Here is a 16,806-nt window from a genome sequence, read left to right on the forward strand (position 1 = left end):
ATTGTATGCCCAGACTTCATCCCTGTTTACATATTGGTTTTGTGTAATTTTTTTCACCTGTATGTATATGTGTAAACATTTTTAAAAGCAAAATTGGGCCTGTATACAGTTCTGTATTCTGCTTTCTTCATTTAATCTTTTTAAATGAATTTGCCTCATGTCATTAATAATGTTCCAAGCTGACTTCTAACATTGTTTTGTTTTGTCTTATTATGAAACTGAAACGTGCTTGCCGCCAAAAAATTAAAAAGTTATATAAATCATAATGTAGAAAGGAATAGTTTTGTATAATTACTCCCCCATGTAAATAACCATCACTATAGTTTAGTGCTCAGTCTTTTAGACTTTTTCCATGCAAGCGCTTCCCTGTGCATTCTTTTCTCTCACACATGTATACATGTGTACGTGTGTGTGTGTGGTTTTACACAGACATGGCATTCAGATATGCATTTTGTTGGCTTCCCCAAAATTACGTTAGCTACAGAAAAGATTATAACATGTTATATTAAATGTTTTTCTCCAGCATTTTCCCATTTAAACAATGTTGTGAACATCTTTATAGTTAAGTTTTTGATCATATCTTTGACTTCATCCTGAAGAAATGATCACAGGGGCACCTGGGTGGCTCAGACAGTTGAGGGTCTGACTCTTGATTTCAGCTCAGGTCCTGGGATCAAGCCCCCGCATCAGGCTCCATGCTCAGAAGGGAGTCTGCTTGAGATTCTCTCCCTCACCCTCTCCCTCCACCCCTATGCACTCTCTCTCTCTCTACAATAAATAAATAGAACTTTTAAAAAAATGATCACAAATGTGGAATTACAGGATTAAGGGAAAGGAACATTTTAAAGCTCTTGGTCTGTATTGCTGATCCTTCCAGAAAGGATGTATCACTTAACACTTTTCAGGAGCATATCTTTCTCACCAAACTAGTAACAGTGGAACATGATAAATTAAAATAATTTTTGCCACTTGAGAGATGAAAAAATGGCATTTTATTGTTGCCTTAATCTGCATTTCTTTGAGTGTCTGGAAAAGTGAACTTTTTTCCTCTTTCATTTTTCCTGGCCATTTCAAAATACTTTTGAACAGATTTGACTGTTTATGTACTTTGCCTACTTTTTTCCTACTGGAATAGTAGTATTTTATTAAGTTGATTTATAAATTTAAGGGCATTATTATTATTTGTCTTGGTGTATGTTACAAACATTTTAACCATTTGTCAATTGCTTTATAATTTTATTCATGAAGTTTTTTTCGTATAAAGTTTTTCATTCATAAGTAAGTCATTAAAATAAAGGGATTTAGCTCATAAATTTTATTAGGCCAAATCTATTCTTTATCAGGTCCTAGGCCTCTGAGATCTGTTGTCTGAGATCTGTTGTCTATTCATCTAACGTTTTTTAAATCTTTTTACCTAATTATGAAGATATTATATACTGCCGGTACAAATTTGAACAGCCCAGGAGAGGAAAAAGTGAAATGTGAAATTCTCTCTCAATGCCAGTAATGTGTGGAGTATATTCTTGTAGATTGTTTTTCCCTATGAATTATGTGTGTGTGTCTTTCATATGAGTAATATAAGCATATGGTAAAAAAAAAATTAAGGATATAATATGAATTCTCGTTACTAGGAGTAGCCACTTTTAAGTTCCTTTTTCTTTGCTGCTTCTAGTATAGCTACTATTATAGTTTTAAATGACATATTTATGCCTCTACATTCCCCATAATGAAAGATGAGGAATTTCCATATCTCCATCTCCTTCACCTTTTGGTTACTCCTTAAGGTGGTTACTTTTATGATTTTAAATAATGGAGGAAACCTCCTTTTTGTGATTTATCAGTTTCTGGCACAATCGGTAGACTCTACTGTGTTAATGAGAAACTAGACCAGGAGCATGTGTACCTCTTCTCTCCTCTAATTCCTGGTTTGTGTTCTGGATATGCTGTGTGTGTTTACAGTCTGCTCTGTAATGTTAATGAAGCCTTCCATGCATTGTCAGTAAGTTGATTTTTATGTAGAAAATCAAAACTGGTAGCCCTATTTATGTTATTATGATTGTATATTTGTGGTAGAACCAAGATGTGTGATTGGATTCAGAAGGAAAGAGAGCCCAGGTCAGAACACCTGTGCTGTTTCAAGGAGTCCCTTAGTTCCTTCTGGTAGTTCTTCGCTACTTTTAAGTTCAGCTCAACTACTGCAGTTTCTTGAATCTTACATCATTTTCTTCTTGGCTTCCTCTTTGTTTTTTTCCCTGATGCCAGGGACATTCTCCTGGAGTTAACTTTCATACAGAGGACACAGGTAGTGAACTTTCTGGATACGTGCTTGGCCATTCTTGTACGTAGTGAAAGACAGTAGCTGCTGTGGGTTTCATCTTTATTTGTGGATAGGTCTTTGTCCCCATGAGGCCCATACGTTAAATGTCAGGGCTGATTGTAGGCTCTGTTCAAGTATGTGAGGCCTGTGGATCAGCTAGTTTCCATACAGGGCGCAGAGGTGGGAAGCAGGCATTGGGGCAAGGGATGGTGAGAAGCTGGTGCAGTCAGCAGAACTAGGCAGGCTTGACACTTTCTGTGAATTTTACTCCTGAGTAAATCCTCTTGCCACCCGCTGTCCCCATTGCCTGTCACCCAGGCTGCCATCTGCTTTGGGAGTTTGACGTTGCCCCAAGTTCTCCACTTTTTCTCAGATCTCCAACCCTCTTAGGGTCCTCCTGAGGTGGTTTGCTCCCTTTCTTTGGAGAGCATTTCTTAGATTTTATTTTGGGGGTAAAGCCTTTTTTTTCAGCTGGGGTGGTTGAGTGAATGGCCATGTGTGGGAAGAAATGTGAGTGTCTGGGGGTGGGGTTTGGTGGAAGGGCCATTGGCCTAGCTGTCACCGGTGCACATGTGGTGTTTACACTACTGGAGATGGTTTAAACAGGATGTGGGTCCAACATTAGGTGTCGTTGAAACAAAGGTAAGATAATGACTCCCTTTCAGAAAGTTCTTTTTCGTCTTGATTGCATCAAAGAGCAAGTCTCAGGTATTAGTCTGAAATACCTCTGTGATAGCAGCTAGTTTCCTATCGTAGCTGAGAACAGGAGGCAGGCCCAGGTTTTTCTATCAGCAAAAAAAAAAAATAGAATTTAATAAAGTGTGTTTATTTTTGTAGTTACCACCTACTGATGACAAAGTGACACTCATTTTCCATTTACTTTGATAATACTAAGTTTCAATTAAAATACGTTTATCTAAATCATAGTAAGGTGATTTAAAGAAAATATTAAATAATAGCATAGATGATACTGGGATATAGCAAAAATTGTGGTGCTACAATGGGAATGACTGAAGTTTGAGAAATACTCTATTCTAATGAATAATTTATATTATTCTGATACGTAATTCTTGTTGCTCATGCTTCTCCCCAGGTCTTGGTACTTATTGTTTAGTTCCCTGGACTCATTTGGAAGGAGACATTTTTCTGGTGCTTTGAGGATGGTTTTATTTCAGTATAACTTTAGAAGGGAGGAAAAGTGGACAGGTATACAAGTCTGTCATCTTGAACTGAAATTTTATCTAGCTATCTCTCTGGTTTCATTGCTTTTATTTGATTCTTTAGTCCCTTTAGAACGAGTTTTGGTGCTTAGAGTTTAAGTGAGGCTTTTGGTCCCCATCAGCTAGCCAATCTCAGCACCAGGGGTTAGAGATGTCAGTTGCGTGCCCGCTCATACACAGATTCGGTGGCCAAAGGCCACATACAAGTCCAAACAAATGGATTTTAAATTTGATTTTCTTACGCTTTTCCACCAGACATGAGTGGAAGACGTTCACTGGAGATTTAAAATCAGAGATTTAAAGTCGGGCTTGGGTTTCTCCACCTTGTGGTTGTATGTTCTGTTTGCATCTTTTCTCAAAATAGACCCATTTAGCCTGTGTTAAACATCTGGGGAATACATCACCCCCTTTCCCATTTGTCTCCTCAGATATTCTAGTGTGTATCTTTGTAGCTGTGGTATCCTTCCTTGTCACCCTACTTTGGTTCATTCAAAGATTCATTGGGCCTCTGAACATGTAGAGCCATCTGTGGCTTGTCATGAAGCTGTTACTGGCCACATTTTCCTTGTACTTGGCCTTTTCAGCTCAGCCCTCTCTTAAATTAGCATTTCTCAGACAGACGTCCGCCTCTCTGGTGATCTCTGCGCCAGGCTTTGAAAGCTGGCAGGCCACACACATAGGTTTTGTTGGATTCATGTGTTGGTGGTGAGGGTAGAGGGGTGGGGAAGAGAATTACTTTCCCAACATTTTAAAGTTGGAGTATTAAAGACACAAATCCAGATTTTGCTTATATCTGGCAACATTGGGACTGAATTGTTATGTGACAGAAATCTACTGATCACGTACTTCGTGCCGTCTACTTCCTCCGTTTTGTTGATCCCTGCCTGGCCTCTTTAGGCACTTGAACAGATTTCCTTGCCAATAACCACACATTTTCTCTTTTTTAAAATTCCTCTTTTTCTCTTACAGTTGATTGCAGGGTTCAGAACTATCCACAGATTTACTTTTTCAGAGCCGTTCCTACTGTTGAATGATTATCCCCTCTGCATAACAATCATAGCTTTCTTCTTTTGGCTTTTAAAATTATTATTTCATTATAATTGTATTCCTTGTCTAATTAGCACCTTTACTTTACTGCATTTTATGCTTAATGGAAGACTTAATATTGTTGTTGTTGTTTTTGAAAGGCTTAATGTTTGTCTAAAATCTTACTAAGAAGAATAAATCTGGATATTGTCCATGTAGTGGCTGGACCAAAATAAAAGCATAGTGACTAATGCCATTGTTGTTGACCTGCAGATTTGGCACGCTGTTCTCTGGCATGCAAGCCTTTGTGTTAGGCTCTGTTTTAGAACTTCTTTTTAAATTTTATTGCTTTTTTTTTTTCCCTAACTCACTCTGTCTAAATATTTTAGATATAGGACACATTTTTGGTATCTAGAGCGTAAGCTCTCCTCCTTGCCTTTTTGTTGTTGTGGTTTTCTGGAAACTCTTCGTCTTTTCTCCAGTTCATTTCCCTGATGAATTTACAAGCATTGGTCCAGTAACCGGTGTTTATTGGCTGCCCTCATGAGTCAGGCACTCTGCCTGGTTGTTTGGTGACCTATGTGAGGAGCGGTCAGTGTGGCAGGTGCCCAGTGTCCTTGACTTCTCCGTACATGAGGATGAATGTGGATGGCTTACAGCATTTTACTTTTGAACATTATAAGGAAATGAATGTGACAAAAATAAAGTTGAGATCTTTTCATTCTCAGGCAATTTTATGGAAATCTTTGTTGAGATGTCATCAGAAGGCACTCGGTCCTCCCTAATTTCGACACTGAGGATAAGTTTCATTGAGTTTTCCTCCAGGAGGCTCATAGGTCCAGAGAACAAACCATGATGGAAGGCAGGTGGCCCTTGCAGTGCACAGGTTATTGTACTTTTTTTGGACTTACATGCTTATTTTTGCTCTAGCCCCTTCCTAATGAAAAACCTTAAGTTACTTCATGAGACACTATTCTTGTGGAACCCTGAGAAACTTGAGAAATAGTCAAGTGGTCAGAAATAGGAAAACCAATATGATAGGATATGGTGGCCTCTCTTCTTTAGGGTGTGAACCACACTGGGGTTTTTGACGAGTGTATTTTTACATGGCTGACTGGTGGGGATGGGCGCAGTTGCTGGGTAGCTGCCTTTTTCTTCCCCTCAGTCCCACCCCTTCTCTCTTTAGCTGTGATGCTTCTGTAACAGGCCACATGGCTAAGCTTTGCAAGACCTGTGGTTAGTGTCTTCGGTGTGGAAAAAATGCATATTTTTATTCAGGTAAAATTCACATGACACAAAATTCACCATTTTATAGTGTGCAGTTATTGACTTCCAGTACATTCACATTGTTGTACAGTCATTACCACTCACTAATAACAGAACATTTTTATCACCCCAAAAAGAAACTCTGTACCCACGTTAAGCAGTTACTCGCCATTCCCTTCTTCTCCCTTCCTCTGATAACCGCTAATCTGCTTTAGGTCTCTGTGGATGTTTAAATTCTGAGCTTTACTTGTAAATGGAATCATGCAACATATTGCTTTCATGGCTGCCTTCTTTCACTTAACATGATGTTTTCAAGGTCCATCCATACTGTAGCATGTATCAGTAGTTCACTCTGCTGTTGTTCTGTTATAAGGATAGACCAACGTTTTGTTTCTCCATTCACCTGTTGATGAACATTTGGAGGTTGTTTCTACTTCTTGGCTGTTATGATAATGCTACTGTGCATATTTATATTTTTATTTGAACATCTGTTTTCAGTTCTCTTGGGTATATAACAAGGAGTAGATTTGCTGGGTTGTATGGTAATTCTGTGTTTAACTTTTTGAGGAACCAAAAAGAGAACATGTAAAGTACTAAAAATAATAATAATGAACATCGCTTTGGACCATGGACCATGATGTCAAGATACCATATTTCCTTATTCTATATTAGAAAATCTTTTTTTTCTTTAGAGTCAGGCAAAATAGGTTTAAATCTCAGCCACTCAAGTAACTAGTCGTAACTAGTTCTTGGCCTATTTTTCACCTAGAGTATGAAGATAACTAATTGCTGCCTCACGGTTGCAGTAGGCATTCACTGAGATAGTGCTTTTTAAAACACGGTGCCTGGCCTAAAGTAATCCACATATACTGTAATAATTATTTTAGGATAATACGTAGTCACCAAAGCCTGATTGCTATTCATTGCCGCAAAGAGATGGCTGTGTACTTTGGTCATACCAAAGAGATGAATGACCCAAAAAGATATCTTGAACTTTGTGGTTTTATCTTGGCCATAGATGTTTTGCATCTTTACTTTTAGGTTAATATATTGTCTGTTATTCTCAAAATTTGTAGCATCTCTATTTTCAGAGGTGGTAGGACCTGTTGCAGAGAAGTTACTTTTTTTTTTTTTTTAACTTCCATTTGATCACTGTTTGGGTGCTTCATATATGAACCACTTCCTGGCTCTACTCACAGGCCAGAAGATTGCTAGTGACTTGCCTATTCTCAGTGTGTAGGAATTTAATGAACCTTTTTGCTGATTTAGTAGCTAAACAAAAATTATTTTTTCTAATTCTTAAAGTAGATTTTTATTAAAAAAAAAACTTGAATCTCCTGTGAACAGATCATTCAGAGATTACCACTGGTAATATTTTGATAGATGCTTTTAGAAATCCATGTGCTATTTATGTACTATTATTAGAAGTATTATATAATAATACTGCTAGAAATATTTTGCACTTACTGTTTAGGAACAGTTTTCCAAAGCATGAAATAGTTTTCTGCTACTTAAAATTGAATATTATTCCATTTTGTGGCTAGAACATAATTTACCTATTTTCCTGGTGGACATTCATGTTATTTCTAGCCTTTTCACTATTATAAACATTGTTGTGATAAGCATCTTTGTAGCAAAATCTTTGTGTATATCCATGATAATTAGTTTGGGCTAAATCCCTAGATAAATGTAGACTTTTTTGGATCAGAAGGTTTATATATATTTTAAAACTTTTGTTCAGTTCAGCATTAGGTAAGTATCCACTGCTCTGTCCTGCACCCTCCCCCAACTGCAGTCTTTTTATCTCCATTCACAATTGCATTTACTTTAGTTACACAGGGCACTTTAATTTCTATTACTCATGTTTGTGCCTGTATGTATCTTTCCCTTGAAACCTACCATCCATGTGAAAATCCCTTTTAGCCCTGGAGTTCTATGGCAGTGCAACATAGGAAGCAGTTTTATTTTCAGCCGGATTGTCAGGGTTTGGACCTGGCTCTGCCTCTCCCTAGCCAGTGCAGCAGACATCTTACCTTGTACAGCATTTCAGTGCATTCAGCCTCGCCTCTGATTCCATATGTTCCTACAGTCTTGTTTGGATTCGCCAGACTGGTTTGGTAAAGCTTATTTGTCTGCCTCCCGTGGGGCTTCTTTTCTATGGCCACTCTAGACTATTGAGGGATGATGGATAAAAAGGCTTTTCTGTTTCTTTGCTGGGTGATAGTTCTGAGATACATTCACAGGGCTTCTTAGAAAATCCTACGGTATCGAGCACTTGTCAGAAACATCTGTCACTCATAATGGTGGCCAACTCGATGGTCAGTCCTTATATTAACTCTCCCTCCCTGTTTGATTCCCCATGTCCTTTATTCCTGCTCCCTGGGATCACATTCCAAAATAAACTACCTGCCTATAAACCTTTGTCTCTCCCTTTACGTTCACTGGAACCCAGGCTAAGACATTTCGTGAATACGGATGGGTAGCTTCTCTTCGAGTCACAGTTTTCTCGTGTGTAAGTTTGGAGAGAGTAGTTTCTACCTCACATCATTCATTCACCAAATACACTGAAACACTACTGTGTGCCAGGTGCTGTTCTGGGCATGGGAATATAGTAGAGCAAGAAAAACAATGACCCTACCTTCACAAAGTTCACATTCTGGTAAAGGAGACAGACAAAGAAATTAGCAAACAAGAATTTGAAATAGTGAAGAAATGCTATAAAGTAAATAAAACAGCATGATGTGCTCTAGAGCAATGAAGTCATGAGAGAAAGTCAGTCTGAGGAGATGCTGTTTGGAATGGGGACTGAATGATGAGGATAAGCTGGACATGGGAAGAACATTTTGGGTAGAGGGAGTAGCAAGTGTTAAGGTCCTGAGGTGCAAGTGTCAGGAGCACGGTAGTGCGTGCTGTGTGTAGTACTGTGCTCTTGGTGAGTGCTCAGTCCATGTTGGATAGGATTAGTGGTAAGAGTTGATCAAGGAGGTAGCCTGTCATTAAATACAGCAGTAAGTGGCCAGTTTTGCCTCATGAATTGACAAAAATTGACTTTGTGGAATAAGCAGAGAATTGTACACAGTGTGAGTAGAGTTATGTGGTATGGTTTTCTTTATTGATATGATGAAGTACATTGATTTACTTAAATTCCTGGTATAAACGTCACTTGGTTGTGATGTTTTATCCTTTTTCTGTGTAGCTGGATTCAGTTTGCTCACATTTTGTTAAGAATTTTGCATCTCTGTTCCTAAGAAATACTGGTCTGTTGTTTTAATGCCTTTGTCCAGTTTTGGTATCAGTGTAATGTTGGCTTCATAAAACGAATTTGGAAGTGTTCTCTCCTCTTCTTTATGGTGAAGAGTTTGTGTAGAATTGGTACTCTTTTCCCCTTAAATAATTGGAAGAGTTCTTCAGTGAAGCCATCAGGCCTAGAGTTTTCTTTGTTGGAAGACTTTTAACTAAGAAATTCAATTTCTTCATTTCTGTAGGACTATTCAAGTTATCCATTGCTTTCTTAAGTGAGGTTTGGTAGGTTTTATCTTTCAAGAAATTTGTCTGTTTTGTCTAAATTGTCAAATTAAGGGATAAAATGTTATTTTTAATATTTAATATTTTAATAATTATTTGTGATAAAAAGTGCATACATAAAATTTATCATTCAAACCATTTTTTTTTTTGTTTTATTTATTTGACAGAGATAGAGACAGCCAGCGAGAGGGGGAACACAAGCAGGGGGAGTGGGAGAGGAAGAAGCAGGGCTCATAGCAGAGGAGCCTGATGTGGGGCTCGATCCCATAACGCTGGGATCACGCCCTGAGCCGAAGGCAGACACCTAACCGCTGTGCCACCCAGGTGCCCCCATTCAAACCATTTTTAAGTGTACAGTCCACTGGCATTAAGTACATTTTACAATGTTGTGCAACCCCTTATCCTATTGATGTCTGTGGGATCTGTATTGACGCCTCTTCCTTCATTCTCGATACTGGTACTTGTGTCTTCTTTTTTTTCCGATCAGTCCTTCTAGGGGTGTATCAATTTCATTGATCTTCTCAAAGAATCAGCTTTTAGTTTTATTGATTTTTCTCTATTGTATTTTGGTTTTCTATTTCATTGATTTCTGCCCATATGTTACTTTTTTTTTTTTTAAGATTTTATTTATTTACTGGAGAGAGAGACAGCCAGTGAGAGAGGGTACACAAGCAGGGGGAGTGGAAGAGAAAGAAGCAGGCTCCCAGCAGAGGAGGGAGCCCGATGCAGGGCTCTATCCCAGGACCCTGGGAACACGCCCTGAGCCGAGGGCAGTCGCTTAACGACTGAGCCACCCAGGCGCCCCCATATGTTACTTCTTTTGATCTGCTTGCTTAGGGTTTAATTTGCGCTTCTTTTTCTTTCTTTTTTTTTTTTAAAGCTTGTAACCTACATCATCATTTGAGACCTTTCCCCTCTTATATAAGCATTTAATGCTATACATTTTCCTCTAAGCACTGCTTTATTTTTAGGCTGCAAATTTTACTTGGTTGTAGTTTCACTTTTCATTGTCTTTAACACATATCCTAGTTTCCCTGTCATTCCCTGTTTGACCTAGATATTATTTAGACCTATGTTGTTTAGGGGCATTTGGGTGGCTCAGGTCTCATGATTTCGGGGTCCTGGGATCTAGCCCTGCATCCACCTCCGTGCTCAGCAGGGAGTCTGCTTCTCCCTCTGCCCCTCCCTCTACTCGTTTTCTTTCTCTCTCTCTCTCTCTGTCTCTCAAATAAATAAATAAAATCTTAAAAAAAAAAGTATGTTGTTTAACTTTCAAATTTGGGGGGGGATTTTCCATCCATTTTTCTGTTTTCTGATTTAATTCTCTTATAGTCAGGGAACACACTTTGTATGATTTTAATTTTTTTATATTTTTTGAGGTGTGTTTATGACCCAGGATATGATCTTTCTTGGGGAATGTTCTATATATACTTGAAAAAAATATAATTTGCTATTGTTGGGTAGAGTGTTCTATAATAGTCCATCAGGTCAAAGTGATGGATGTTGTTTTTCAAGTCTTACATAGTTTTACTGATTGCCATAACAGTGTATCACAGACTGCCTTAAATATCAGAGATTTATATTCTCACAGGTCAGGAGGCTGGAAGTCCAAGATCAAGGTGTTGGCAAGTTTTTCCTGAAGCCTCCTTCCTTGGCTTGTAGGTGGCTGTCTCCCTGGGTGTTCATATGGTCTTTTCTCTGTATGTGTGCATTGCTGAGGTCTCTTCCTCTTACATGGACAGATTGGGTTAGGTTGCTACCTTTATTACTTCACTTCATCTGTTTAAAGGCTCCATTTCCACATATAGTCACATTGAGAGTTGGGGCACATGGATTTTGGGGAGACACAATTAGTCCATAACACTGATTTTCTGTCTACTTTTTGATTACTGACAGGAGTGCTGAAGTAGCCAACTGTATTTGGGGATTTATCTGTTTCTCTTTTTAGTTCTGTCAGTTTTTGCTTCATGTATTTTGAAGTTCTTTCTCAGCTTTTTTTTTTCTTTTGTAAGATTTTATTTATTTATTTTAGACAGAGAGAGCAAGAGCAAGCATGAGCATGAGTTGGGGGGGCGCGGTCAGAAAGAGAAGCAGGCTCCTGGCTGAGCAGGGAGCCCAATGTGGGATTCGATCCCAGGACCTTGGGATCATGACCTTAGCCGAGGCCAGATGCTTAACCAACTGAGCCACCCAGATGTCCCTCAGCTTTCAAATTCTGTGATTCACTGTGTTCCCCCCACCACATATTTTATTATGAATATTTTCAAACATGCTTGAAGTTGAATGGTACAGTGAACATCATATACCTACCACCTAAATACTACAATTAACATTTTCTTATATATGCTGTATCTTATCCATCCCTTTATTTATTTCATCAATCCTTTTTTCTTTTCTTTTCTTTTCTTTTCTTTTTTTTTTAAGTAGGCTCCTTGCCCAGCGTGGAGCCCAATACAGGGCTTAACTTGTGACCCTGAGATCAAGACCTGAGCTGAGATCGAGAGTTGGACGCTCAACCGACTGAGCCACCCAGGCGTCCCAATACATCTTATTTTTTGATGCATTTCAAAAAATGTGTAGCCACTTTACTAAACACTTAAGTATGCATGTTATTAATGAGAATTTAATCATTGTAATTGTTTAAAGTTCCTTTTTTGAGGTAAAATTTTCATATAGTGCCATGTACAGATCATGAATTGATCAGTAAATCTTGCTGTCCATAGTAATACTGTGTACTTACCCTGTGGTGTGGAACTTCTTGGGCATTTGCAGATTGTTGCTTTCTGCATAGACTTTGGAGATCTGATTTTTCTTATCTTAAGAGGAGGACTTAAAAAAAAAAAGGGCTTAATGGTAGAGTTACCTGATTTAAGTTATCAGATCTGTATTTTTTGGGGTTTGTTTAGGCCTGGACAGAATTAAAATGATTGTAAAAATAGGATCAGTTATTCATTCAGCAATTATTTTATTTCTTTTTAGTTCTGATTTTTAGTTGTGGTAAAATATACATAACCTAAAATCGACATCTCAACCACTTTTAACTATACAGGTCTGTGGCATTAAGTACATTCTCTAGAACTCTTTTCATCTTGCAAAACTGAAACTCTATACCCATTGAACAACTCCCTATTCCTCCCTCCCCCATCCCCTGGCCACCACCATTCTACTTCCTGTCTCCATGAGTGTGACCGCTTATGTACTTCATGTAAGTGGAGTCATGTGGTATTTATCTTTTTGTGTCTGGCTTATTTCACTCAGTATAATGTCTGAAAGGTGTGTCCATACTGTAGCATGTGCCCGAATTTCCTTCCTTTTTAAGATGGAATACTATTCCATTGTATGTGTATGCCACATTTTGTTTATCCACCTGTACACAGATGGACCCTGGGGTGGCTTCCATCTCTCAGACGTCAGTCACCTTTCATTAAACAAACATTCACTGAGTGCCTTAATGGGCCAGATTCTGTTCTCGGCATGGGAGATCTGCAGCATGACTATCCCAAAGTTGCTGCCTTCAAGAAGCAATACACAAAGAAACATATTTCTTGATTCTAAATTGCATTTTTCACATTTTAGCATTTCTAAAATTGGGTGTCCTTTATAATTGATAACATCTTAGAATTTTATAAGGCAGTGTTTCTTTTTTAGTGACACCTAAAATAATAGTGTCTCTTACAGTCATTTTGAATCACAGATTTGATGAGTCACTATTTAATAAGCCAGTTGTTGGTAAGTGCTATGAAAAAAGTAATCCAAAGTTAGTTACATGGGGTAGTTACAAATAAGGTGACATTTGAGCAAAGCACATGTTCAGTTTGGTTGATTTTTTTTTTTTTTTCCAGAGCAGGACTTCCTCCCTGAAGGATGTAATGTGCTGGTTCACGTTCTGGTGCAAACTCTGTACCTCACTGTGGACTGCTAGCAGTTTATGGACTGGTTACGTTGAGTAGCAGGGTAGAGGATAGAGCCCTGACAAGTGGGGTTAGGGATGGGGTTTGGGAGTATTTTGCAAGATGGGCCCGGGATGTATGCACGGGAAGGGCAAGGGTGATGCATTTCCATCTTAGTAACTGGCAGCAGTGTTTCCAGTTGCTCAGAACAAAAACTTTGGAATCATCTTTGATTTTTCCATGTACCCATACTTTACACCCAGTCAGCCAGCAAATCCTGCCTGCTGTGCCTTCAAAGAGCATCCCAATTCAGACCACTCTTACCACCCCCACCTAAACCACCGTGGTCCAGACCATCTTCCTCTCTTGCCTGGATTATCACAATAGCCTCCTAACTGGTCTCCTTTCTTCCATACGTGCCTTCCCGTAATCTCTTCTCAATATAGCAAGTGAAGCGATCCTTTGAAGATGTGTCTGATCATGTTATTCCTCTCCTTAGGTCTCCCAAAAGCATCCCGTCACTTTTATAGGAAAGGTTAAAGTCCTTATCCTTGCCTACGGGGCTCTACTCCATTCGCTACGCCACTTCTTTGACCTTATATCCTACCTGTCTGCCTTGTGCTTCTTTTGCTCTTAGCTGCCTCTGGCAGCTTCTTAATCACATTGAGCATGTTCCTGTCTCAAAGTATTTGTACTTGCTGTTTCCTCTGCCAGAAGTACAGTTCCCCAGGGGCGCCTGGGTGGCACAGCGGTTAAGCGTCTGCCTTCGGCTCAGGGCGTGATCCCGGCATTATGGGATCGCCCCACATCAGGCTCTTCTGCTATGAGCCTGCTTCTTCTTCTCCCACTCCCCCTGCTTGGTGTTCCCTCTCTCGCTGGCTGTCTCTATCTCTGTTGAATAAATAAATAAAATCTTTAAAAAAAAAAAAAAAGAAGTACAGTTCCCCAGCTATCTGCAGGGCCCATTTTCTCAGGTCCCTTCTCAAATCTTACTGTATCAGAAGGGCTTCTAATCACCCTATGTAAAATAGTACCCCTCTTTCCCACCAGTACTGTGTTTTCCCCTGAATCAGGATAGGTTAAGTTATGCTGCAGTAGCAAACAGCTGCAAAATATTAGGGGCCTAAAACGACAAGATTCGTTTCTCACTGAAGGTACGCCTCTGTTCCCAGTCACCTGGGAGGTCTATTCCTTGTCGTCTTCACCTCTGGGATCTGATAGCCTAGCTACCACCTTGAGCACTGGCAGAGGGAAACACCATCCACTGCTCTTCAGGTATCGCCACGAAAGTGACGTGTGTCACACTGACTTGGCAAAAGCAAATCATGTTGTCATACCTAACTTCAGCTGGGGGCGGGTATGAGTGGCTCAGCAGTCATGTCACGTGTCTGGAAAGAGACCAGGAAATGCATGGTGGATAGCACAACCATACTTTTTATCCTGCTTGACTTTTCTGTAGCATTTATTTCCCTCTGACACCATACATATGTACCTAGTTTTGTGTGTTCTCTTTTCTCTCCTGTCTAGACCACAAAGGAGTGGGACTTTGTCCATCATTAATTGCTGTACCCCAGGGGCATAGGGTAATGTGTGATCTATCAGAAGTACTTACTAATTTTAGGAAATGATGGAGAGTAACCCGAGAAAAGCATTCATTTCTTCGCTTGGCGACATGTAAGCCAAGCTGGGAGTGTGGAGCAGGGAGGTTTGAGGAGAGAGGAGGAGATAATATGAAATGAGAAGTTGGAGAAAAGCAGTAGAATTGCTGGTCGGTGGAGAGTGTCCGTTGAGATTTGAGACCATGAACCTGCAGGGAGATCTTGTAGCTCAGCTCCAATTTCTTCCAGTAACGTTGAGTTGCTCAGAGCTGGCAAGGCAGAGGCAGGAATCAGTGTTGGGGCCCATTTCACAAGGATAGGCGGAAGCCCAAGTTGAAGAAGGAGACAGGAGCCTTGCTGCCCCTTCAGGGTGCAGCTGCATCACCCCGGCTCCGTCTTCCAGCCTGTCACACAGATGCCGGAGCTCACCTGCCCCGAAGGAAACCCTTCCTCCTGGGTGGTGTGCATGTGGCGGTGGGAGCCGTCTCCCCTAGAGGCATTCTTTCTTTTGTTTGCTTCTCATACACTTTGAGGTAGCTTCTTTTCTTTTCATTTTACAGATGAGCAGAACAACAGCTGCAAGATAGAATTTAAGTTGGTCAAGCTCACAGCCACAATGCTCTCCTGTACTTTTGAGGTGCTAGGACATGAGGAGCTCTCTTAGTTTTTAGATTCCCTGGAGTCTTGGTTGGATCTGGGTTATGAAGACAGTTTGCAGTTACCTTACTAATGGTTCCAGTTTAGATGTTTGCAAGACCTTACCAGAAAGGAAACAGTTGGTCTATTTTTGTGTACTTAAACGGGTGCAATAACCACATTACCAACTGTAACTAGTAAATTCGCTCCCAGGGAATTTCTTATGAATACAGTTAAAGTGCACTTCACACGATCTGAGCACGTTGCCATCGGTGATACTTTCCTGTGGTCTTACCTGTTGATGATCTGAACATTTCGTATGTGCAAGGAACTGTGCTAGGCTCTGTGGCCACTGTAGAGAAGAGAAGGCAGGTGGCCTACCCTCAGGTGTGTTCAATGTGGTCAGGAAGGCAAAAGAAGTATGAAACCCTGACTATTCAAATAGTACCTGGAAACAAGGGTGCAGAGTGGGGGCAAAGCTAAACGCTTCACTGAGACTGATGGAGGGAAGTGGAAATTGAGCTGTAACTTGATGGCTGCATGAGACTTAGACAAGGCTCTCCAATGGAAAACTAACTTGGGCCCCAGTGGTCGTGCTGGCTGAAAATCTCAGCATGCCATTGCAGTCAGCAAAGGTAGGACTTTTAACTGCTTTTTTATTTTTTTGAAAAAGTGTTTATGTGTGTGAATCTCATACATTCTCAGGAGCTAACTGGTCAATTTTGTGGAAAACATACTCCTCTATTTCTTCACACTTTGGTGACCATTTCTGAAACGTGTCCTATGGAAGTTACTAGTTATAACCATGGTTTGGTCTCATGTGAGAGCCAAATGACAGTGAACCCCTGCCAGCAAATTCTACTTGTTTTCTGGTGCCCTTTGATCACTTACCTCTGCAGATAGAGGTTGTGAAGATATACGTTAATACAGATTAAATTCCAGAGCTTGTGAACGTTGTCTCATTCTAATACAAAGAAAGTGAATTCTCATGCTTTTCACCCAAGTGGTTTTTTAAGTCTTAGAATTAGTCATTCTGAAAGAAGTTTTCTTTTCCCTCTAGATAAGGCACCTCTGTCCAAGGGTCTTCTGCTGATCCCCAGTGCCCTGTCCCTTTTGCTAGCCCTCCTCCTGCCGCACTGTCAGAGGTTCTTCGTGTATGACCTCCAAGCAGTCAAGGACGACTTCCAGGTGAGCTCTGCTTCATGGGCCTTTGTGAGGAGAGAAGGCAAAATCTTTTCTTGATGGGCTCTTTCTTTTCTGCTATTTTTTCTTTTCTGTTCTTCTTTGTCCCTCAAAGCCTCTAAGTTTTTAAGAAATATTATTTATTT

The 16,806-nt window shown here is 39.9% G+C and overlaps 1 protein-coding gene across 1 annotated transcript in view; it reads left to right on the forward strand.

The window, feature by feature from the left end:
* UBAC2 (UBA domain containing 2) overlaps nt 1-16,806 on the forward strand; it is a 208,435-nt gene that overhangs the window by 11,914 nt on the left and 179,715 nt on the right. Inside the window, exon 2 of the mRNA XM_011219272.3 lies at nt 16,539-16,666. Within this exon, the coding sequence (XP_011217574.2) occupies nt 16,539-16,666 (128 nt within the window). The remainder of the gene's footprint in view (nt 1-16,538; nt 16,667-16,806) is intronic.

The sequence above is a fragment of the Ailuropoda melanoleuca genome, chromosome 7 (assembly GCF_002007445.2).
Source record: "Ailuropoda melanoleuca isolate Jingjing chromosome 7, ASM200744v2, whole genome shotgun sequence".
NCBI classification, from domain to species: domain Eukaryota; kingdom Metazoa; phylum Chordata; class Mammalia; order Carnivora; family Ursidae; genus Ailuropoda; species Ailuropoda melanoleuca.